This window comes from Asterias amurensis, chromosome 1 (genome assembly GCF_032118995.1).
Source record: "Asterias amurensis chromosome 1, ASM3211899v1".
NCBI lineage: Eukaryota > Metazoa > Echinodermata > Asteroidea > Forcipulatida > Asteriidae > Asterias > Asterias amurensis.
Genome location: NC_092648.1, coordinates 34,882,173 through 34,907,188, shown reverse-complemented (window position 1 = coordinate 34,907,188; position 25,016 = coordinate 34,882,173). Strand labels below are relative to the sequence as shown.

The 25,016-nt window shown below is 40.0% G+C and overlaps 1 protein-coding gene across 1 annotated transcript; it reads left to right on the top strand.

Annotated features, from left to right (window-relative positions):
- Positions 1-1,122: 1,122 nt before the first annotated feature.
- Positions 1,123-25,016, top strand: LOC139938159 (cholesterol 24-hydroxylase-like). Its single transcript, XM_071933546.1, has 13 exons — positions 1,123-1,323; positions 9,136-9,213; positions 11,259-11,340; positions 12,509-12,669; positions 14,239-14,377; positions 15,934-16,047; positions 17,946-18,180; positions 19,003-19,075; positions 20,234-20,318; positions 21,079-21,189; positions 21,883-21,968; positions 23,605-23,671; positions 24,485-25,016. Exons 1-13 carry the CDS (start codon positions 1,184-1,186, stop codon positions 24,653-24,655), a joined length of 1,542 nt encoding a protein of 513 aa, XP_071789647.1. The 5' UTR covers positions 1,123-1,183; the 3' UTR covers positions 24,656-25,016.

Here is a 25,016-nt window from a genome sequence, read left to right as displayed (position 1 = left end):
CTATGAAATTGGGCCCTGGGCCCAATTTCATAGAGCTGCTTAAGCTATGGCCAAATTTTGCATTTTGGTTCGACAGAGCATACTGTTCGAAACGCCGAAACCCAACTGGCTCTTTTCAGAGCCAACACTCACTCTAAGAGATTTACACATGGTTGTACCCGCAAGTTTACTAATTACTTATATATAGTTTCCTCTTATATCAATATACAAACGAATTCTTCGGGGAGTAATTAAATTCTCCGTTATGAATAAAATAAATAATGTTTTAGAGCCATTATACACTTTCTAAACAGAAAAAAAAGTTCAAAGATTTACAAATAACCAATACAGGGTTTACAGAAGGTAATGGTGAAAGACTTGTCTTGAAATGTTATTCCATGGAATGCTTTACTTTTTGAGAAAAATTCTCGATATTGAGATTTACGGATTTATTTTAAACACGTGTCATGACACGGCGAAACGTGCGGAAACAAGGGGTGGTTTTCCCGTTATTTTCTCCCGACTCCGACGACCGATTGAGCCTAAATTTTCACGGGTTTGTTATCTTATATATAAGTTGTGGGCCATACATAGCAATGTTTACCGAAAGTGTCCAATGGCTTATTCAGCATCTTAAAGGCAGTGGACACTATTGGTAATTGTCAAAGACTAGCCTTCACAGTTGGTGTATCTCAACATATGCATAAAATAACAAACCTGTGAAAATTTGAGCTCAATCGGTCATCAAAGTTGCGAGATAATAATGAAAGAAGAAAACACCATTGTCACACGAAGTTGTGTGCGTTTAGATGGTTGATTTCGAGACCTCAAGTTCTAAACTTGAGGTCTCGAAATCAAATTCTTCAAAAATTACTTCATTCTCCAAAACTATGGCACTTCAGAGGGAGCCGTTTCACACAACGTTTATACCACCAACCTCTCCCCATTACTCGTCACCAAGAAAGGTTTTATGCTAATAACTTTATTGAGTAAGATGCTGGTATTTTGTTACCATTGCATAATTTCTCGGCTGACCCAAACCGAAGCGCCAAGGTGGTTGGTCATCACGTGTGAGAAGTTTTATAGCTTATCATATCTTATGGTTTATTTATTAGCTGCACTGGCGGTCATGCAGGCCGTAGAGTACGTTTACAAGTAAGACTATCATTTGGTCATTTGGCACGGGTATTCGAAAGCAGATAAGATGATCTTTCTGAACCTCTTGCTAGCTTCGCTGGTGGGATTTCCCCTGGTAGTATTTGGTAGTCTTTTTGTTGCATATGTTTTATATCTTCATTACGTGCATGTGAAGTACAGCCATGTTCCTGGACCAAAGCGGAAAAGGTAAGTGTACACGATTTGCCTCCCTAATCGTACTGGTCGTCGACTCCCGTTATTAATACCCTGAACTATTGATGGATATGTTTCACTGAAAGCGTATTCATAACGAGTTGGACGTATGCATTCAGTGTTAGTAATTTTTCTCAGAACGTTTCCATAACGAATGCTTAGCGTGTTGCCAGCGTTCATAACTTATGTCCTACGATAGTGTAACTACTGCACAGCACGCGGCAGCGTATTGCCGGAGATCACATGCAGTGGCCTACGCCTCATATATTCCTTACGAATCCGTCATTTTTGTGAAATAATGCAGCTCCCAACATACAAAATTCCCGTTTTGATCGTTTTCTCACAGTGTTGTATGTTGCCGTGCGTACGCGTATACATTCGCGTGCAAGACGCATGATGCAAGACGCATGAATTCTTGGTCACCATTATCTTGACTGCACAGCGTTATAACACGCAAATGCAACGCAATATTTGTGCGTTGGGCGTCTTGCGTACACACGGCAGACTGTGAGGAGTATGAACAAAAATTTGAATTTCTTAACGTTGGGAGCTGCATTATTTCATGAAAATGACGAATTTGTGAAGAACATATGACGACCAAAACCCACCGCAGAAAAATATATGCTGCCATGGAGTGTGAGTCTGTAAAATTTTCCGCCCCAGAAATGTACCCTGATGTCCAGGACGTCACTGTAGTACAATACGAAAGTGTAAGGCCGCCAGCCAGGGCTACGTGCAATGGTACTTTTCGGATGGAACGAAAAAGCACGGTGAGTGACTCAGCGTGCAATGGTACTTTTATTTGCTATCACGTGACGGACAATCCTCCAATCAAATGGCAAGGATCTGCTTGGATGTTATATAAAATGCAATATTCGCACAGTATATAACGCAATAGGTTTTTTTTAATGATTTTTATTTCGTTGATTTTTTGGAATGATACATTATTGCAATAACTGGGTCAAAGGTCACAATAACATATTAAAGAATTCAGTGACCTACATTAATTTCAGAAAAAAAATTTTGACTAAGAAAATTGATTTGAGCATGCAATTCTCATCATTTTGATACCAAAATTGCATATACATGTGGTAAAAATTGACATGGTTATGACATATTTTTACCAAAAAGGTGGTATTTTACCCTAAAAATGTCGGATTTTAGTGGGTTCTGCCCTGACCACATGGTAAGTCGGATCGGGCTGAAAATTTGTGTGCATTCATTGCTCATAAGGACCTACAAGCACAACAATTGTTATCAAAATCGGAAGACATGAGGTAAAAAAGTGAGTTGGTCTGACCATGGCCTGACTTGGAATGACCGATATACCAGGTTGTTTTAACGTTTAATTTTGCTGGTTCTTTGTATGACCATCGTGAAGAGGCCTTTATACTATCATCGCTATGGTGTTTATTCTTCCTTCCTTGTGTTAGGAATTAGACTACACAATTTGCTCTAGCAATAAAACGGGGGCCCGGCAAACACTGAAGGGAAACAATTAAACGGGTATAAACGAGATTTGGGAAAAACAGTAGATTGATCTGCTGCACTCAACTAGAAGAAAATAAATGAGTTATGGCCATGTCAAACAGTGGCAAGCATAGAACAATGCCAACGCATGGGATCGCGGGGACGGGGAGGCACTGAGGTGCTGGTTAGATGGGACGGGAGAAGGAGGGGGCACATGGTAGGAACGATAGACAGGACAGGAGTATAATAACAACCACTGCAGCAGGACCCGTGCAAAACTGAAAAACATAGATGGGACCGACTATTAAAAAAAAATGGAAAAAAGACGGGCAAGTCTACGATTTCACAAAGCACTAAGATTGATCTTAACTTTGTATCAATTTTAATTGCTAAGCAAAGAGTGACGTCACAATACCAATTACCGTGTCCTTGTTTGTACTCCGTTTCGTTTATTTTTTTCCCCGTTCAGTTTATTTTTTTCCTGTCCCGTATTATTATTAGTCCCTTTTCTCGTTTTCCCTATCACGTATTATTTCCCACTCTCGGTAATTTTGTTCCGTCCTGGTCATTATTTTCGCGTCCTGTTTTTTCCCCTTTTTGTATTATTTGTCAGTCGGATTAATTTTGTTCCCGTCCCATTTATTATCCCCCGTTCGCGCACTTGTAGGCGTTTTTGCAATGTTTTTTTGTTGTTGTGCAAATTCATGCACTGCGGGTCCAGTTAGACAGGTAAACTGGGCAGTTAGCACAACTGAATACCAGATTCGCATAACAATGTGCACTGTTGATGATCTGATCATAGTGCATGGGGGTGATCGTACACAATGACCACGTGACGACAGTAAAGTTGCGATGACATCATCAGATCACATCAAGAAATCAGTGTAAGTGTTAGTTTTACTGTAAACTGTCACTTTAAAAAGAATAACAATATTCAGGAAACACCCATCAAATTGCGTTTTAAAGATATTGTTAAGCACATGTGTGACACATGCAAGCTGTCATTTTTTGCACAAAACCAATCCAATGACTTCATAATTTAATGAATAACTGGAAATTGAGTGTACAAACTTCGGCTGGTTGTTAAAGTAACGGTAACCAAAGCCAAATACGTAAACTTTTAAGGCATGTTCTACTCAGTTTGTCCGAACTACAAAGAAAGTCTTGTGTTTGTGGAAGGGGAGGGGAACAAAAGTGGTGTAGATGTCACGAGTTTTAAAATAAAAATTAATGTCCCCATAATTATGTAAACTTTTAAAGGGACACACCGGCCGAATTGGGCTATTTGGGCTACAAAATAGACTCAGAAATGAATTCAACGGTCTTCCAGGACTGAAGAAGAACAGTCCCTAAAAAAATCATCAAATTTGGCCGCTTTCGAGCATTTTAAAACAAAAACGAAGGTCACGTGATTGTTTTAACCAAAAAGTGGTACAAACAATCACGTGACCTTCCGGGCTAGTTTTACTTCCAGCCGTATAAAAGTATCTTACCAAACCAAATTTAAATCTTTTTTTTACAAAATTATTAACGAGTAATTGGCGAAAAAGATCATGTATTCAAATTATCGCTATAGAATGTAAATAATGGTGAAAATCTAACGTAAGATTCGCATTCAAAGAGTCCGTGTAACGGAACTTGTTATATAACCCCACGGCGTGGAGCAATCGGAACGTAAGCCTCGGGGCATATCACGTACCGCATATGCCGTGTCTCGTGGGAGGGGTTTGGGTTTGTCAGTCGGTACACCTCGTGTCGAATCCGATATTTCTTATGATCGCTACGTTCCAATATTATGCTCTGCTTTGTTTCATGGCTCCTAATTTCTTTTTGCTAGGAGTTTTCAGGTAACAATAAAAAAATATTGATGATGTCAAAACGTAGGAATACCGCATTTTGTTATATTAACAGTGTTATTGTGCGAGTAGCTTAAAAAATGTTTTATGAAAAAGAAAAGAAGGATACAAAAACGGAGCCCCCGATCGAAAAAAGACCAGGTGAATAATAATTTTGTCAATAACGATTTTTGTTTACAGCAACCATCTATAAAAACATTATTTATGATTATACAGCCCTAAATTGCGTAAACGGTGAGCCGGTGTGTCCCTTTAATTTAAGGCGTGTTTTATTCAATTTGTCATAATTTGCTTGAGGACGGATGCATGTGTCCTGAAAAATGGAGATGCGTGATAGATGCCATTACCCCGTCCCCCTGCCCCTTCCTCTCCCAGCCCCGCGTGCTCTAATGTCTGACTCTGTTCTCCATGATCCCGTCCCCTAGCAACAGTTAAATAAAAGGTGCCGTTCCCCCGTCCCCTGCCCCTTTCCTATTCCCGTCCCACGTGCTCTAAAGCCTGCCTCCGTTATCCCTGATCCCGTCCCATATAGCAACAGTTAAATAAAAGCTGCCGTTCCCCCGTGTCCCCCTACCCCTGCCGGTGAGGCGGTCTCGGAGCTCCGGCGTACTCAGAGCTCCAGATTACCAAATACGGTAGTGTTACGTCATGCCGAGCCTGCGCACCCCAAGCGAAAGTAGTCGATTTTAGCGCCGTGCGGAGTCGACTGACTGTTTTGCTCTACACCACAGAGTTATTGACCCATTTCACCTGACGTCATCAGCAGTTGTGTAGAAAAAGTTTTTGTTCGCCATGGACGCGGTAAAAATTTCACGTTCGAAAGGCGACGCGCGAAAATGCACACGGGAGAAAGGCCTTTGACGCGGTAAATGTCACGTGCTGACGGCAAAAAGTCACGTGCTGACGGCAACGCACAGAAAATGTACACGGAAGATAGGCAATGGCGGCCCCCGTGCCAGAACCCGCGTATTCAGGCGCGCATTGTTGAGCACCGTGCGCCACTGCTGCGGTGTACTTGTGCCTAGTTTTGTTCACAAAGACACGAGAAAATCGTTTTCCTTTTCTCTTTTTATTGAAATTTAATGTCTTCCTCGACAATCTATGCGATTTCTCTGACATGGCTGCATGATATGACGATTTACTACATTCTTTATATTTTAAATTAAGCACAGAGGGAAATACTGAAATTCTGACGAAATCTCATTTTAGTGACTTTTTAATTATACAGTTTCCGCGTCTTTTCCCCCAATTTACCATGGTATATCATGATGTCCTGTTAAGGAAATTGTGAAAGTCGTTGAGGAAAACATTTAGTTTCCATAAAGAGTGAAAAGAGACATGATTTCCTCATGTCTTTGTGCACAAAACTAGGCACGTTTTTACCTCAGCAATGGCGCTCGGTGCTCAACACACTGCGCGCCCGGTGCGCGCCTGAATTGTTGTTGAAGAATAGGCAGACGCGCGCGATCTTAGGATTGCGCGCAAGATTTCCGTCGCGCGACCATCGCAACTCTATGCTCTACACACTTTCGTAGCTGTCATGGTGGCGCCCATAACGTGTGGTGAACGAGTGTAGCGTATGCGACAGTATTTTGAAAAAAAGGGTAATCACGTAATAAAGTATTTAAGGAGTGGGTGCTACACAGAAGGGTCGTCTGAAAACCAGAAGAGGGTAGTGGTGGTCAAGGCTACAGTGCTGATCCAGTGGCCTCGTAAATCATCTTTAAATAAGTTATTAAAAAAGTGCATTGGCCTCAATGAATGATACGAGGAAGTGAAGTAGTATGGCTCGGTCATTTTCCTGCCCAACCCGATTCAGTAGAAATAATAAATAATTAAATAAAACATTACACTGGTTTATAATGGTTGTCCGTTATAATGGATTGTCCGAAAGTTCCACATAATCAAGTATTTGAGGAGCGGGAATTACAAAAAAGGTTCTTCTGAAAGCAAGAAAATGGTTTTGGGTTGCCCCTCGAAAAAGCACTCTACGATAACAAAACAGGTCTCGACAGCATCGACGAATATGGCAGCAAGCTGTTTTTCGTTGTTATGGTAAAAGCGCCTGTCGAAACTATGAGCTGAATGAGGATCAGCTCATTCATCCCATGGTATAGACGGGCTCTTTTGTTATTGACTAACGCTGCCTTTGTGGTCGGGGCACCATACCAACGAAAAACAGCATGCTGCCATATTAGTCAATGATGTCATCGTCAGCCAATCACCGTGCAGGAAAACCATGCTGTCTAATAGTTGACATTTTCGTAATGGGAGTTTTGGATTAACGGTGGAAATCGCTGTATCCTGACTGGACTAGGTACGTTCCGGTCTCGCTTTTAACATTTTCGGGAAGAATATGAAATAATATATCCATATATACTAATTGGGGACTGTTGCTGACATTCAACGGGAAAATTTGCCATGTTTTTGTCACTTGTTTTCTTCTTTTTGAAGCCATTTTTTACGTACAAATTTCTCTTTTTAACATTTGAGTTGCACCGATTTTGTTCATACTAAACAACAGATATGGTCTTCATTTCAATGTACTTCTACATTATTTCTGTCAATACTTTTCAGATAAGGCCAAAAAAGACTGAATTTCAGAAGCCCTTTGGACTAATTATATATTCAAACCGAGGTCACGCATGAAAAATCACGCCAACTCGTGCAGATAAATCACAAAGGAGACTTATTGTATCGAGTGATCTGCGGGTAGCCTGGTCAGAGATCTGAGACTGTAATTACTGCCTGCCAAAATCCCCGGTGACGTCATCCGGAGCTCTGAGTACGCCATAGCTCTAAGGCAGCTACACCGGCCCCTTCCCTCTCCCCGTCCCACGAACTCTAAAGCCAGCCTCCGTTCTCATGATCCCGTCCCCATACGCCTCTCTTTTAATATTTTAGGATGACGTCATAATTTTTACCCCCCCAAAAAAAAAAAAAAAATAAATAAATAAAAATAAAATAGGCTATGGGCGCAGCCACTGTACTGTACTGTACTGTCAATTCTCAACGGATTTTGTTCAAAAATAGATGTAAATGTTCGTGTAAATTTGGTGAGGTTTGATGCGGTATCCAGGGAGGGGATCCAATAACATACACACACACACACACAGGCAGACACGATTCGGCTATTTATAAAGAGATACAGTGGCAAGCAAAGAACAATCTCTTTATAAAAAGCAAAGAACAACACCAACGCGCGGGATCACAGGTACCATGGAGGCGCGGGTTAGGTATGATACGGGAGAGGGCAGGGGCACAAGGTGGGCCAGGTGACTGGGAACGGCAACAACAATTGGGCGGGGGATATCATGCGGGAAAGGAAAGAAGGACGTATAAACGAAATGGGAAACACTGAACGTGAACAAAACGGAACTCGGAAAGAACCACTAGCGGAACCCGAACGAAATTGGAAAAGATGGAGGGGACCAACTAAATTAATAACGAGAAACGCAAAAAAAGACGGACAAGTGTACAATTTCGCAAAGCCCTCAGATTCGTCTTAACTTTAAGATGGGTGGTTTGCCACCATAGTTTGTGACCATGCCCTCCACCTACCCCCCCCCCCCCCCTCCCCCCCACCCCGTCCACAACGCTACTTAGCAGCATCGGCCGATTTCACGAAACGGTATGATACATCCTATCTTGAGTTAATCGTAACCCGAGTTACTGATAATTGTCTAGTATTCTCACTTGGTGTATTCCAACCTACGCATAAAATAACAAACCGTTATATTTTTGCTCATTACTGGTTATCGAATTTGCAAGAGAATAGTAACAGAAAAACACCCTTTATGCATTACTTTGCGTGCTTTAAAGGAACACGTTGCCTTGGATCGGACGAGTTGGTCTATAAAAAAGCGTTTGTTACCGTTTGTTATAAAATGCATATGGTTAGAAAGATAATTTAAAAGTAGAATACAATGATCCACACAAGTTTGCCTCGAAATTGCGTGGTTTTCCTTTTACCTCGTCGACTAACACGGTCGGCCATTTATGGGAGTCAAAAGTCTGACTCCCACAAATGACCGACCGTGTTAGTCGACGAGGTAAAAGGAAAACCGTGAAGTTTCGAGGCATGTTTGTGTGGATCATTGTATTCTACTCTTACAGCATCTTTCTACCCATATGCATATTATAACAAACGCTTTTCAAAGACCAACTCGACCGATCCAAGGCAACGTGTTCCTTTAAGATGCAGAAGCCTTTTATTTTTTGAGAAAGAAATTAACTCTTTCTCAAAAACTACATTACTTCCGAGGGAGCCTGTTCTCACACTGTTTATATTATGAACAGCTCTCAATTGCTCGTTACCGAGTCAATTTGTTTGCTAACAATTTGTTTGACTAATTACCAAACTATAAAGTTCATTTAACTATAGTGCAGTCTCTGTACTGTGCATGGGACTCTTAAGCAGACTGAAAAGTCTCATTTTGTAAATTTAGTGATCAGGTTAATTTGTTATTTTTCTTTACAGTTTTTTCACCGGGAATGCTGCTGATTTGAAGCAGGCTGCCATAGATGGCAGAGTGTATGAAGATGTGTTCCTTGATTGGTAGGTATCTAGTTTTGTTTTTATAACTTCTGTCATTGTGGAGGTTGATGGTCTATATAAACATGCTCTATTTTTAGAGCTACCACATCGATATGTGGTCGTTGTTGAAATCGGAGCACTACCATTATCGGTTATGAGTTGTGAAAGGTGGTATATTTTCATACTTAAAAAAAAAATTAATACTTTAAAAAAATACTTGAAAAACACGGTGATTATTTTTATACATTTAATGAGGACTCACCTATCCATAACTTTTAAAGAAATCATTTCATATTCGCTGTGTTTGATAGTAACGCGGCCTTAAAAATAGGTAAATTTCACTATTTTAAAACACCCAAAGCAGTGAAACCAGCCCGAATAGGCAAATTTGATGTTTGGGACCAAGGTATATCAAATATGAAAGTTTAAAAGTATTTTTTTTTCTTTGGGGAGGAGGTGGGGGCGTGGCCAACATTTTCGAAAAGTCTTTGATATTTATTTTTCTGATCATTTTATTAGCAGGAAACCAGTAATAAATGGAAAGGTTTGCGGTAACACCATGTAGTAATGACTATCTCTACTGAGTTGGCGTGGTTCTGAAAAGAACCGTTGGTTTCGACGTTTCGATCAGTATGCTCGATCAGTATGCTCTGATCTAGCCTTGCTCAAGGCAGTCGAACTATTCACTCCGAAAAAAGACCGCCGTTGTATAAAACCCACCCGTATTCACTCTGCGTAACATCGCACGACACGGTGCCCCGTACACTATCAGCATGCGGAGGCCGTCAGGCCGACAGCCTTGTAGGGTCTGTGTTGAAGCCACTGACCTCATTTCTATAATAAGCGAAGAGTTCCCACGGTCAGCTCATTACCATAATGCCCGCGAAAGACGAGACATATCTACATCATCACACCCACCACCACGGACGCTAAGCGAGCATGATAGGCGTGCGTGATTGAACGTCAAAATGAATAACTCATTTGCCTCACATCCTGTTAGGTCTGACGAACGATATACATATTCATGAGCTGCATACTAGCATATCAGAGAGCCCCCCTCCCAATATCGTCCACTAATGGAATATTTTAAATACAACACATTAAACCCGGAAGATACAGACCCGACAAGGCTGTCGGCCTAACGGCCTCCGCATGCGGTTAGTGGTACGAGTGCGATGACTTGTGTGAACAGTATTCGTACGATCTGACAGTGTGTATACGGGTGGGTCATGCGGTATGATCGCACGCACCATGAACAGGGTATACGGGTGGGTTTACAGCGGCGTCTTTTCGGAACGAATAATGCGACTGCCTTGAGCAAGGCTAGCTCTGATCGTCTTCTGGAGAAAGCTTTAGCTTTCTCCAGAAGACGATCAAAGCATACTGATCGATCAGAGCATACTGATTACCTTTCCTTATCGTATATCCACGATGCAAAGTTTCAAATCTTACAAGTCATTAATAGCTTGGTTTTTTCTTATTGGCTACCTATCTCTGCGAAGCATTTGCGGCAAAAATAGATTTTACAAAACAAACACAAGCATATTAGCAGCTACCTCGTTAGGCCTTTGAGAAAACAGCCAGGAGAAAAATTTGAGGCCACTTTTGTTTTTTTGCATTTACTCCAGAGGTCATTTTGATTAGTTTGCAAATTGCAGCAGCTTATTCTAATTTCTTATTGATAATATTTTTTATTTTAGCATGATCAGTATTTCTGATTGTGATAGTTATGTTTTCTATTTACATTTGCTAGCTCAAGTGACCTGACGTATGGGGTGGATGAGAGGAGGAGCTGTCCTCATCTACTGAATAAGGAACAGCATTCATAGAAAAAGAAAAATTCCACACAATGACATTGAAAATATTAAAGATAAATCTCCGGGTAGGCACAGAGAATATTTCGGAATACCAACCTGTAGTTAATTTAGACATGTTTTCATTGAGAAAACCAATGAAAAGGGGGCCTACATTTGATTATGTTTTTAACCACACAAACCTGCTATCTAATGTATTTTTAGTTTTTAATTATTATTATTAATATTATTATTGGATCTTTCCCTTTGCAGGAATAGGGAATTCGGGCAGGTTTTTATATTCTATCTCTACTACCGGACCTTTGTTCATGTCTACATTCCTGAAGTTGTAAGGGTAAGCTTTTAGCAAGAAGACGGAGTGTTATTGTGTGTGATTATAAGCTAAAATTTAGCCCCCTAGTGTCACAATTAAAGTCCACTCATGGTCAGGGCTACCATAAAAAAGGGACAATCTAACATGTTGCCTGTCATGTGTTTTTGGAGCTGTTGTTTTTGTTTTTACTAATATGAAAAAATGTTGTTGTTTTTGTTTTGTTTTGGTTTTTTTTACAATATATATAATTAACAAATGGGAGATAACAGGGAGATTACATTTGCTAATTTTCCTTCTTAGAACTAAGACTTTTTTTAAGAAACTTTATTGCTCTCAAAAAAGAAGAACATTTTGTTATTTTGTGCATAATGTTGAGATACACCAAGTGAGAAGACTGGTCCTTTGACAATTACCAAGTGTCCTTAAGGTGTAAGGTACCAGCGAGCATGAAAATTGCCAAGACATTCAAAGTCGCAAAATTAGCTTTGATGATCAATCAATCACTTTCGTTTAACGGTGATTATGAATGAGCACACAATTCTTGACAAAACATTATTTTATTTTTATTTTAAACAAAATATGACAATTTTCACACTTTGGATGGTGTGTTTCTTGAAAATTATAACAATTAAGCAATTTTGATTAAAGCACTGGACACTATTGCTAATTGTCAAAGGTCAGTCTTCTTACTTGGTGTATGCAAAAAATTACAAACCTGTGAAAATTTGAGCTCGATTGGTCGTCGAAGTTGCGAGATAACTACATATACAAGAAAAAACACCCTTGTCACCCGAAGTTGTGTGCTGTCATGCTTGATTTCGAAACCTCAAAATCCATTCTGACGTCTCGAAATCAAATTCATTGAAAAATACTTCTTTCTCGCAAACTACGTTACTTCAGAGGGAGCCGTTTCTCACAATGTTTTATACTATCAACCACTCCCCATTACTTGTTACCAAGTGGGGTTTTATGCTAATAATTATTTTGAGTAATTACCAATAATGCCCACTGCCTTTAGTCACTAAACAATTTCTTTTTCACACTTTGGATGGTGTGTTTGTTGAAAATCGAAGGGATGGCCATTTCGTTTGTGTATAAAAAGACATATGAAGTTGAAGCTATAACATGCTACAGTAATTCATCTTATCTTTCACCAATGTGACCGTTCTTAGTTTCAATTGGATTTCAGGAAATGTTAGTGTTGGACAACTATCCGAAGTTCGGGGTGGGCTTAGAAAACATGAAATGCTATTTTGGCCAGCGTTTAATGGGCCGAGGTCTCTTGACCGAGTTGGATCATGAAACCTGGAAACCACAGTCCGCCATGTTCAGCCCAACCTTCCATCGAAAGTAAGTCTGATCCCTGAAATAACAACAATACACAAAGAAATAACTTCTACATATTTTGTAAACTCAGAAATTCTTTAACAAACCTTGAAAATTCCATGTTGAATATCAAACACTGATAATCGTACATTGTGCAGCATATAATGGAATATTAACTTAGCATCGGGAAAAAATGTACTAGTTTTACCCTTACACAGATGTGTGTTAGCACTGTATACTGCCAGTGCTTTCACGGGTTGTAGTACCCTCTGCTGTGGATTCGGAATGCCTATAGCTATCGGTCGATCTCGATGGTCTACTTGGTAAGACATTTTTTCTAGAATTGCAAGGGTCGTTAGTTCGAATCCCATTGAGTTATGCCTGTGATTTTGTACACATGACTCGACTGGGACTTACCCATCGGCCCCAAATTCAAATTTGGAAGCCCCGGGTGGTCCCTGCTGGTAGTGAGTGCAACGCCGCGGGGACACTGACTTCTTCTTGGAAAACAATTAAGTCCCTGCCCCGACCGCCGGGCCCCGTGTAACGCCCCCAGGAAACATGTTACCATTGACAGGTGCATTACATGATAGCACTAACTTGACGTGTTGTAGCCTACTAGTGGTTAATGGTGCGTTCGATTAACTTCCCTTGGTTGACACCGGTCTGCCACCGATACGTTCGAATAGCTTTGACATCATTCCAGGGGCTCACCCGGCTCAGCCCCGATGGCCCTGCTTGTGGAGCGGGTCACTTGAGAGGGGGGGGGGGGGCTGGCCCCAGGTGCATGACGTCACCACGAGGTGGGGGATCGTTCGCTTAGCTCTTGTCAGGGGCTCAGCGAGGTGAGCACCGCGGGGTCGACATGGGTATCTGCGTTGTGACATCGCACTGTTCTTATAAACCTTCCATGTTATAGACAATGCATTATTGAAATGTCTGGAATTGAATTGAATCAGTTTCAATAGAGGATTTTCAGTTAAGATCAATCATAGCTCTTTGTGAAATCGAGTGCTGGTCATGACACTTGTAGGTCCGCCATGTGTCGTGTTTGCCCGGTGTTTCTGGCAGTGGCTCCCTTATGCACTGCAGCACCTTGTAAATTCTTAAATTGGTTATATAATAATAATGTTGTTAAAACCTTTCTTAAAATACTTCTATTTGTTCAAGTGCATTGGGTACCTTGACATGATCATCGTGTCCTATTTAAAGCCTTGTACCCGTGTGGCCCAAGTTCATAGAGCTGCTAAGCACAAACATTCTTCTTAGATAATTCAGGATTCCAACCAAATTTCTATGTGTTGCATTATCCTGAAAATCACGTGGAAATTTGGTTGGTAATCCTTTTTTTTTATCGAGAAAGAAATGTCTTGCTTAGCAAACGTTTTGCTTAGCAGCTCTATGCAATTGGGCCATTGGAGGAACCTGAATGACGATTTGGCTCCACTCTTCTCGAGTCTTGTCTTTTTCCAAATCCAGTCCGTTTTGTCATCAATCCAGAATCACCTTGGGGCATCCTCGCTATCGGTAGAATGTGTGTTGTATAACACTATACTAAACTAATGCAGTAAAATTCTCACATTATTTCTATAGCTACCTGAAGACCTGTATTGTCCAGTTCAACTCCAGCAGTGACGCTCTAGTTGAGTGTTTGTACAAGAAAGCTGATGGGAAAACAGAAGTGAACATGATGGATATGTTTAACATGGTTTCACTAGACAGCATCAGTAAGGTACATTTATATGTTATGTTGAAAAGCACTCCGCACTAATGGCGTCGATGTCGGACAATCCACACATTTTTTACCACTGCATCATCAGTGCAGGGGGAACTCAACTGTCACTGCATGGCGCTGGTAGTTTTGCAGACCTCTTAATTATTTTTATTTGGCAAATTGTTAAAGTCACCTGGAAACATATACATAAGAGTATATGCCTATGAACAATACAACCATTTTTTAGTAAGTGTTTGTCACGATTTTTATGTTAAAAAATAGATAAAGTTGTTTGGGGGCTGACTCCGCCTACCCCTTTTGTGACGTCAATCGAGGCAGACTTTGCCTGCAACGCGTAGAGTGAACACACGTGCATGTACGGTCCAAGTCGTGAGTTTGTACGTTTCGAAAAAGTTTTTTATTGCATTTTTCCGGCAATGCCGACCAGGTGTATTGCTGCTGGAGTGCAGCAAAACAACTAAGATGGGGTCAGGTTGCATGTGTTTCCTAGATCCCAACTATAGGCGGTTGTGCAGACCCACAAGAGCAAAAGTGGTCCGGTCCGACGTCTTTTTCAGCGCTGTGCAGCGAACAATTCGAGCCGTCGTGCTTAGAATCCGGAATACACCAAACATTTGACAAACTTATTCTAAAACCTGACGCCATCCCAACAACTTTTCCAGCTAGTGGGAAATCATAGAAGGTACCTGAAAGACGTGACAAACATATAGGAGCATATGCCAAACGTGAAAAATTCGGGTAAGTTAGAACTTTGAGGGCATATTTTTAGCTTGCGATTCACCGTGCAGGGCAATCCGAGTGGACCGTCCGCACAGCAGTCGTAGCGCGTGCAGTCTACTCGTGACCGTCGTTTGTATGCACCATACCGATCAGGTACCCAGAAGTAGTGTACGGGGCCAAACGACACATGTTCTCGCGCCTCGATTGACGTCACGAACAGCGCCCTCTCGGGTCGGGGCCTACTCTTAAATTTGTAAATAAAATGATAACTAATTTTTAAGAACCTTGGTTAACTGTTTATTCACATTCCACTCATCAAAACACATATCTTAATGACAAAAGCTTTTCTTAGTAAAAATACCACTTCCAGGTGACTTTAAAGACTTTTTCCTAAACTTTCATGAGGACTCAAAACTGAATTTGACCTTGAAGTCTCTCTTTAGATTTCAAACGTTTTGTGGTATCTGTGTTAAAAACATGTTCTTGTTCATGTTCAATACAAACACATTCGTTCGTACATTTATTCAGTACCATTTATAACAACTGTGTTCCTTCAAATAAATCATTATAAAGATTTTTACTGATTGAAGACAAGCATTATCTGATTGTTTATATATATTTATATTTGATTTATTAAGGAAATCAATTTGTTTGTTCATTCAAAAGTCAGATGATTATTTTATTGTTTTACCATATACAAACTACCAGTAAAGTATGTGAGCACAAAATGAACCCTAAATTCCCACCACATCCCAACCAACAGTTGAAATTACACATAAGATTTCTGTCTATTTTAAACTATGTTTATATTTTCCTGTGTTATTCTTCTGTAGGTTGCTTTCGGAAAGGATATGAATGTATTTTCTGATGAAAAATCTACATTCTGCACAGATATTCAATTTCTGGTGAATGGTGGTGTATTACTACTCCGAAATCCACTAGTTTGGGTAAGTTTACCTCTTGATATAGCTGGGTTGTTGTTTTTATTTTATGTCACTTTTAATATCCGTTAAAAGCACATTTTGGTAAATGTCAATGACCCAATATTGTGCCTAAATAGGTTTTAGGCCTGAAAACTTGTCATATTAGGGTGAGAAATTACTTCTCTTTTCTAAACTACGTTAATTCAGAGGGAGCCGTTTCTGACAATGTTTTGCACTATCAACAGCTCTCCATTTCTCATTAACAAGTACATTTTTATGCTAACAGTTATTCCGAGCAATTACCGATTGTGTCCAGTGCCTTTAAGCAAGACTTGCTGCCTATTAGGCAAAATAAAAATGTTTCCGGTTATATGCCATTTTAATATAAGGTCGGTAGGTCGGAAAGTGTTTATCGTGTTCATAGCAAAGCGTCGAGTCGAACGCCTCTTGTTCTTTGTACGTAAATTTATATTTGATGTATAGGCCTGCTTCTTTTTCCTTCTTCTTCTCAGCGTCCATTGTCTGCAAATTAGACTTTGTAATAATATTGAGATGTACTTTGATAGACATGGGTTCAATACTAGAAATGCTGATTCTCTTAAAGGAACACGTTGCCATGCCTTGGATCGAACGAGTTCAAGGAAACTGCCCTACCAGCTATTAGAGGGATGAGGCTACCAGTGGGCTCACATCTCCTCTAAATCATCCGTCAGTTTTTACGCACCCTAAGTTATCGTCTTTTGTTATCAGTCTTTTTGTCTTGTCAAAACCTTAACTTCACCTGATTTCTTATGCACTTTGACTATGACGTCACTTCTGCACCATCCCAGTATAGCTATAGGTAGCTGACTAAGGATTCCACCATTGAAGATTGAAGTTGTTCTATAAAAAGTTGGGCGAGTTGGTCAAAAATTTGACTCCCATAAATGGCCGACCGTGTAAGTCGACATTGTACTTTACTTCTGCAACAACTTCTATCCATATGCATTCTGTTTTAGAAACAGTTACAGAACGCTTTTCAAAGACAAACTCGACCGATCCAAGGCAACTTTTTTAGGGAGAACAACTTAAAACAACTTAAAAGTTGTTCTCCCTATAAGCCTAACATGGAATGTTTTAAGCAACCTTTCAATTATTCCGGCGCTGCTATATGGAATATGGAATAAGTTACTTACTGAGGCCCAAAATGCATCGTCTATTGGTGGTTATAACAATATGTATAAACAAATCAATTTGTAAGTATATTTTAATCCTCATGTTGTTCATCTGGGTTTTTTTTTTTAATGTAAAATCTTTTTACTCTGTCTGTTTGTATTTTGCTTTTTTTATACTGACACGGGACCATAACGTAATACAGCTCTGGTGCTGATTTGTGTATCCTGTATAAAGATATTTAATACATTTATAAATAAATCAATCAATCAATAATTACTAAAGCACCCTCCCGTATAGGTCATTATGAGATACTTAAGTCATTATGACGTCATCAGCTGTCAAATTACAAGGTTTCTAAACGTTAATAATTCTAAATCCTTGAAAATCAGCATTGAACCAACGACAAGAGACATTGGGTTGCTTTTTGTAGATTACATTAAAATAGGTATTTGTTTTTATTGTGTAAGTGACCTTGTGTGACCTCTACTTCCGGTCAAGAAGTGTCTTGTAGTCTAAAACTGGCATATTTTAAAGATGAAACTTCCTTCGTTGTCTTCTCTCCGTTGTGTGATAACTTATTGGCTAGTATAGTGAACAAAGTTTGCTTGTGGTTAGTTTCTTGACATGACATTTAATTTTTGCTTTTCTGAGAGTCCTTGTCTCCTCAACCATCTTGGCTTTCATAGAAATGGGGAAGTTTGTATTGAGGATGTTTGTATTGAACAAGAACAATTTATTTATAGTCTGTGATTTAATTTGTATTTCAGCTAAGTCCTTTTAGAGACCATATTAAATTACGACGGGAGGGGAGAGCTGCCGCCAAGAGAATGCGGGAGATTGGACGACAGTGTATTATGGGCCAGATGGAAGCGCTCAAACGAGGCGAGAAACTGGACAACAACATCCTCAGTCATATTCTGCAGTCTGCAATGCCAGCTGGTGACAGCAACGTCATAGACCTGGAGTTGATGATCGATCATTTTGTGACGTTTTTCTTGGCAGGCAAGATATTTTTTTATTAGATGGAAATTTGAATCAGGGATAAAGAATATTTATTTTGGTTTTACCCATAATACACTGATGTGTATAATAGCACTGTATACGTAGGTATTTTCCGAAGCTTTTGTGGGGGGACACAGGCATATTACTCGTTTGGGTTCGAACCAGTGACCTTTGCAATTTTAGAGCATTGTCTCACCAACTAGACCACCAAGATTGCCCGGTAGATATTTTTACTGGGTATATGCGGACGTCCAGCCTTGTTTCTCACACAGTTTTAGTCTTAATGTCATGTCTGCACTTTAAAGCCAAGGTGTACAAATGGTAGTTGTCCAAGACCAGTTTCCTCACTTGGTGTGTCCTAACATAAATTATGCACAAAATGCCTGAACCCTTTCTCATGCTTGAAGCCTTTCTCAGACTCAAATCATAAAAAACATCTCTCTCTATAAGACTACATTACTTCAAAGGGTGACGATCCTAAAAATGTTTTTTAGTATCAACAGCTCTCCATAGCTCTTATACTGAGTTTTTGTGTTCAGTATTTTGTTAGTGAAATTACCGAAGGTACCCCCCCCCCCCTTTAAGAAACTAAAGACAGAAAACAGTGCAGTTCTTGAGTTGAATATTTTTAATTCGAATGCCAGTCAACATTCATGCGACAGATTTGATTGTTATAGGGAATTATTGAGTTGGTTACTAATATCGTTTTCTCTTCTTCAATACAAGTGCAATCTTTCCGTACAATTATTTCTTATTTTTCATGAATAAGTAAACCACATTCAGGAGTGTTTTTGTAAATTTCTGTCGATTTTATTTGTATAGGTCAAGAGACGACAGCGTGTCTTATGGCATCTACATTGCTGGAGCTTGGGAGACATCCAGAAATAATGTATAAGTAAGTCACTTATCTTGTGATTAATTTTTTTGGGTGAATTGTCGTTTTATAAGCCAGGTTAACTTGTTTTTATTTTTTTTATTTTTTATGTTTGGGTATTTGTTTGAGGTTTTTTTTTGTTCTTGTCTGTTTTATGTTGTTTGGGTCGTTTTCTTTGTGGGTTTTGTTTGTTGTGTGTTTTTTTCTTTTACTTTTTTATGCCATTAAACAACTAGCCTTGCTCAAGGCAGTCGAATTATTCACTCCGAAAAAAGACCGCCGCTGTATAAAAACCCACCCGTATTCACTGTGCGTAAAACCCACCCGTATTCACTGTGCGTAACATCACACGACACGATGCCCCCGTACACTATCCGCATCCCATGCGGAGGCCGTCAGGCCGACAGCCTTGTAGGGTCTGTGTTGAAGCCACTGACCTCATTACTATAATAAGCGAAGAGTTCCCACGGTCAGCTCATTACCATAATGCCCGCGAAAGACGAGACATGTTTACCTCACACACCACCACCACGGACGCATGATAGGGTCCAAAGGTCGTGATAAGGGAAGTGCGTGATTGGACGTCAAAATGAATAATTCATTTGCCTCACATCCTGTGTTGTCTGATAGGTCTGACGAACGATATACGTATTCATGAGCTGCATACTAGCATATCCTAGAGCCCCCCCAATTTCGTCCACTATTGGAATTTTTTCAATACAACACATTAAAACGGGAAGATACAGACCCGACAAGGCTGTCAGCCTGACGGCCTCCGCATGCGGTTAGTGGTGTACGAGTGCGATGACTTGTGTGAACAGTATTCGTGCGATGTGACAGTGTGTATAAGGGTGGGTCATTCGGTGTGATCGCACACACCATGCACAGGGTATACGGCGAGTGGGTTTACAGCTGAGTCTTTTCGGAGCGAATAATGCGACTGCCTTGAGCAAGGCTATACAAACATCCTCAATACAAACTGCCATTAAACAATAGTACCAAGTCTACTATTAAGCTTCTGTAAAGTAATAAAAAATATTTAAAAATGTATTTATGTTAAATATTTAATAAATAAATAAACCAAACTAAAAAAATGGTATATGCAAAGTGGTCATTATTATGTTAGGTTGTCACACCAGTTCTGTGGTTAACTCTTATTTATATGTTTTTTGTTATAAGGATGAAGACTGAAGTTGATGCAGTGCTTGGCGATGATGGATATGTCAGCTTTGAAGACCTATCCAAACTGAAATACACAACCGCTGTAAGTTTGTATCAGTTTAAGGTATATTGAATAATGTACAAAGTAATGAGTGAGTGCTCCTTTCATTACAGACTGTGTAAGTCTAGCCTTGACTCAAGGCTGTTGGCGTAGTGTGCCCCGGCCCGGTGCGGCACGATTCGACAGTCTCGAGAAAGGCTAGTGTAAGTCTGGCAACTAAAAGTTCCCCATTCAGCCGCTGCTGTTAGCTTCCGGGTGCCTCTGAGCCATCAGTCAAAACATTTGCCACCATCGCATTGTAGCTGCTATTAAAGGTTATGGGAGGTCAAAGAAATTCACAATCTCTTACGTGATCTAAAAACGAAAAAAAATTCTCCTGACGATGACTAGAGCAAGCTAGTCAAAGTTGTGACCACTAAGAACTCATTCGCTGTAGTGGGTTTAATAACCCTCGATCCACTAAAGCAAATAAGAAGTAGTCACGGCTGATTTCCTACAAGCAGGAGAGTTCTTTTCAGAACTGAGAAGTCTCCTGATTTCCGAAAAAAGTCTACTCTGCGCAAAAAAAAAACATAATCTACCTAGCAAGTAGATACACACATGATGTTACCACAAATCTTATTTATCAAGTACGTATTCCCTTAAAATTTGTCCGTGAGGTGTCGTAAGAGCAATGACCTCTAAAGGGCTCATTGCAATATGCTGAATTGATGAAGTGATTTATTGGTTTCATTTACGGAAAATTAAAGTTGAAGTATGCAGCATTTTAACTGCCTTTTAATCCATTTGTGTTTTAAAAAAGGTTTTGAAGGAAACTTTACGTTTCCATTCCCCTGTGCCATCTGTGGGGAGGGTGACACCGAAAGACGTGGTCTGGAACGGCATTAAAATCCCTGCTAACACAAACATCTCGGTGAGTTATTTAATTGTTCACTTTTTGATTTTTGTAATCCATCCCTCCCACATTTTACTTTCGTTGAATTCATCGCAAATGCCTATACGGGGCATGACCCCATTTACCTGACGTCATACTTTTTTGTTGCGCCATTTTGTGAGTCAATGTCACTGAGTGTAGTATAGACCTTTCTTTTGTTGATAAACAAACCGCCTTGGTTGGCATGGTCGGCCGAATATTAGTAAAACACTAAATCTTAAAAACAGATGTTTTAACCAAATTCAGCATTTTCTGCAAACTTTCAATTAAGTAAAATACCTCTCATAATTATTTGTTTTGTTTTTAACAAAATCAACAAATTTTGTTACATTGTTACAAAAAATAGCGATCTTTTCTTAATTTGCATAGTTTTCCAATCTGGGTTGGCAAAAACTCGGGCTGTGACGTTGCAAAAGAAAGGTCTATAGTGGGAATGTTATCGCCACGGTGCATGGCTACACATTTACCGCTGAGCTTGGCACAGTTGCCGCCTGCGAGGAAATCGAGCCAGGGCTCGACATAATGCGCTTATATTTGGCAACAAATGAGTTTCCTTTGTCTTTTTCCTTTTTCCTTTTTCTTGATTCACTCATTACTCACCTTAACAGTTTTTAAAACTGAATGACATAAATGAAAGACTATCTTATCACGTATTTTCATTTACTCCTCCAGGTTTGCATTATGAACCTGGCGAGACAGAAGGAGTATTTCGAAAACCCAGAAGAATTTATGCCAAGCCGATTCTTGGGTGGAGACAAGTAAGACATGCCTTTAATTTTTTATAGAAATATCCCTGTAAATGCGATCAAGCTAAATCAGTCGTTTCTCGGAAATATCAGGATGAAGAAACACTTTCTTTTAAATATAGAATGCCAAAATATATCTTATTTCATATTGTCAACTTCCTCCTGATGAATAACACTAAAAAGGGGTCAAAATTAGCATTGCAAGAAAATGTGCCGAAGTATTTTCAGTTAAATCAACTCGACTTCAAACTCTTATTTTCTCAGTTGTATTCTCTCGCATCGCTTGGTTTTCTGCTATCATAATTTTTGAAACAAATGTTATATCAACATGGCGTTTAAGCAGCATTAAAGCATTATGTTATGCTCTTTTCTAAAATTTTGTTTAATAACCTGGGGGTGAATTTCACAAACTTTGGTTTTCACGCTTTCAAAGAGTTTGCAATATAGAGCCAAACAACTAAAACAAGTGTTTACTCAAATAATCTTGTTTTAGGCCTTTGAGTTAAACTGTTTTATGTGTAAAACTTGTTGTTTTTTTCATTTTGATTCTGGTATTGCAAAAATAGCTTTCGGTCTAGTAAAAGTTTGAGCTACAAGCCCTAAGGTCTTATGGTATTTCCACCAACATGTAACATGTATAAGTGCCAACTTAATTGATACCAACGATTACAGCGTGCCAAAGTGCACAAGATGGGAAGCTTTAGTTATTATTGATAAGAGAAATACACATCGGCGCCATTTCAACAAGCATACTTCTTGTTATATAACGGTCATTGTCTGGGCCCAATTTCATGGCTCTGCTTACCGCCGAATTCTGCGCTTACGATCGCGATTCCCCGCTTACGTGCAAGCGCCGAATTTCTGCGCTAGCCTTGTAAGCGTGCCTAGTAACGTGGAGTACGCACGCGCAGAAGCCCAAATTCACCGCTAACCCGTGAAATACGCTTGCCGTAAGCACAGAATTCCCTGCTTCCGTAAGCGCCGATTCTGTGCTTACGGTAAGCAGAGCCATGAAATTGGGCCCCGCACTGATCTATAATTGTTGCATCAAAAGAGATGCTTGCTGAAATGGTGTCCAGTGCACAGTTTAGGTTCCACAGGGCCCAATGTCATGGCTCTGCTTACCGTAAGCACAGAATCGGCGCTTACGGGAGCAGGGAATTCTATGCTTACGGCAAGCGTATTTCACGGGTTAGCGGCGAATTTGTGCTTCTGCGCGTGCGTACTTCACGTTACTAGGCATTCTACGCTTACAAGGCTAGCGCAGAAATTCGGCGCTTGCACGTAAGCGGGGAGTCGCGATCGTAAGCGCAGAATTCGGCGGTAAGCAGATCGCCATGAAATTGGGCTTAGGTCGTGCCTTTGGTGCTCTACAATATATGACTGAAACTTTCTTGTGAGTTTTATGGGTTTGAAAACTGGCAAATTGGTCATGTAGAAAATAATACAAATATACCTTCAATTCAATACAATTCAATTTAATTCAAAAAAAGGTTTATTGAAACAGGTCTCGCAGTTAAAAACTGAATTGCACATGTCAACGTCGTCTTAAAAAAATTACATCAAATAGAAATTATCAAAGAAAAGGATATTTAAAATTTATATTACTTTCTGGTAATGCAATGCTTTATGTTGTTTATGTCATTAGCAACAACTACATGTTCATCCCGTTCTCACTGGGTCCAAGGAAGTGTATCGGGAATCAGTTTGCTATCGTGAGTAAAGGCCAAATCACATTGCAGCGATAGCGAAAATTATAACGATCACGACGCAAAGGGAACGCATTCTATTGGTTGAAACGCTCGACGCAGAACTCAACCAATCGAGGGCATGCATTGCTTACATTTTCGTTGTCGTTCTCGTTATCGAGGCCTGTGTGACCGAGCCTTAGTCCTTACAAGAAACCAGTTAATTCTGCACGTCAGTATCGTATGTCAGTATCGTATTAGACTATAGACTATTGTTATAGTCTATTTGTATATAGCTATATGGCCCTATAACTGTGAGAAATTGTCCCAAACTTGCTCAAACTCAGACCATTTAGATCGACTTTCCTTGATTAGAGCTCCCCCTCTCAACCCGCTTTCATTGGGTCGCTCTCTCCGTCTATCTACCATCTTCGATCTTTTCTTCGTCTCATCACACTCGGTTTCTCTAGAATTATTGATCAGCAAGTTCTCTTGACCAAGTATAAAACAAACTCCACTGCACCCGGATTGGAGAATGACGCCTGTGCGGCACCATAATGTAGCCCGAGCCCTAAATGTAGCCCGGACCTAAACGTAGCCCCAAACATGTCCGGGCTACATTTAGGGCTCGGGCTACATTATGGTGCCGCACAGACGCCCGTCACTTGTTGAATGTTTAACATAACTTAGCCCACTCCTACTATACACATTCACTTTAGGAAGTGCCAGCTCTGCTGGATGAAGTAATGGACAAGGAAAACAATACAAACAAATGCTGCCCTCTTGTGACATACACTGTATTGTGTTTCCTGTCATTACCATTGACTTTATTGTTTCCAGATTGAGGCTCAGGTTGTCATGGCCAAGTTAGTGAAGAATTTCAACTTTGACCTCGTGCCAGGTCAGAGTTTCGACTATGTAAGGAGCGTTACCTGCAAGCCAAAGGATTCGTGTCGAGTATACGTCAAACCGGCCGTACCTAAGTCTGACATAATGGAAGAAGTTGAGTAAACATTTAAAAATATATATTTAAATAATATATACTGAACAGATGTTTTTTCTTTTTCTTGAACAACTTTTTTGGTTTTTCTGGTGTGAGTTAGCTTCCCAAAAACTGTTTGAAGTATTTCCTTTTTAAACAAGAATTTGTTGTAGTGTTTATCTTTTTTTAAATATCAACCTTATATGTAGTATTTAAACTGCAATACTGCACTGTGGTCGTGGCCATAAAGGTCAGCCGGAGCATGTCACAGTAACTGGGGCTACATTTCATACCATCTACATCCGCAACCTCCAATGATCGTGGCGACAGTGCCCCTTATTTTCATATTATACTGCAACACATACTTTGGCTAAACATAGGACAACATAT

Coding starts and splice junctions, on each gene's coding strand:
- LOC139938159 (XM_071933546.1), top strand. CDS start 1,184: ATGATCTTTCTGAACCTCTTGCTAGCTTCGCTGGTGGGATTTCCCCTG. Junction 12,670..14,238: donor AGCCCAACCTTCCATCGAAA/GTAAGTCTGATC, acceptor TTATTTCTATAG/CTACCTGAAGACCTGTATTG. Junction 23,672..24,484: donor TCGGGAATCAGTTTGCTATC/GTGAGTAAAGGC, acceptor TATTGTTTCCAG/ATTGAGGCTCAGGTTGTCAT.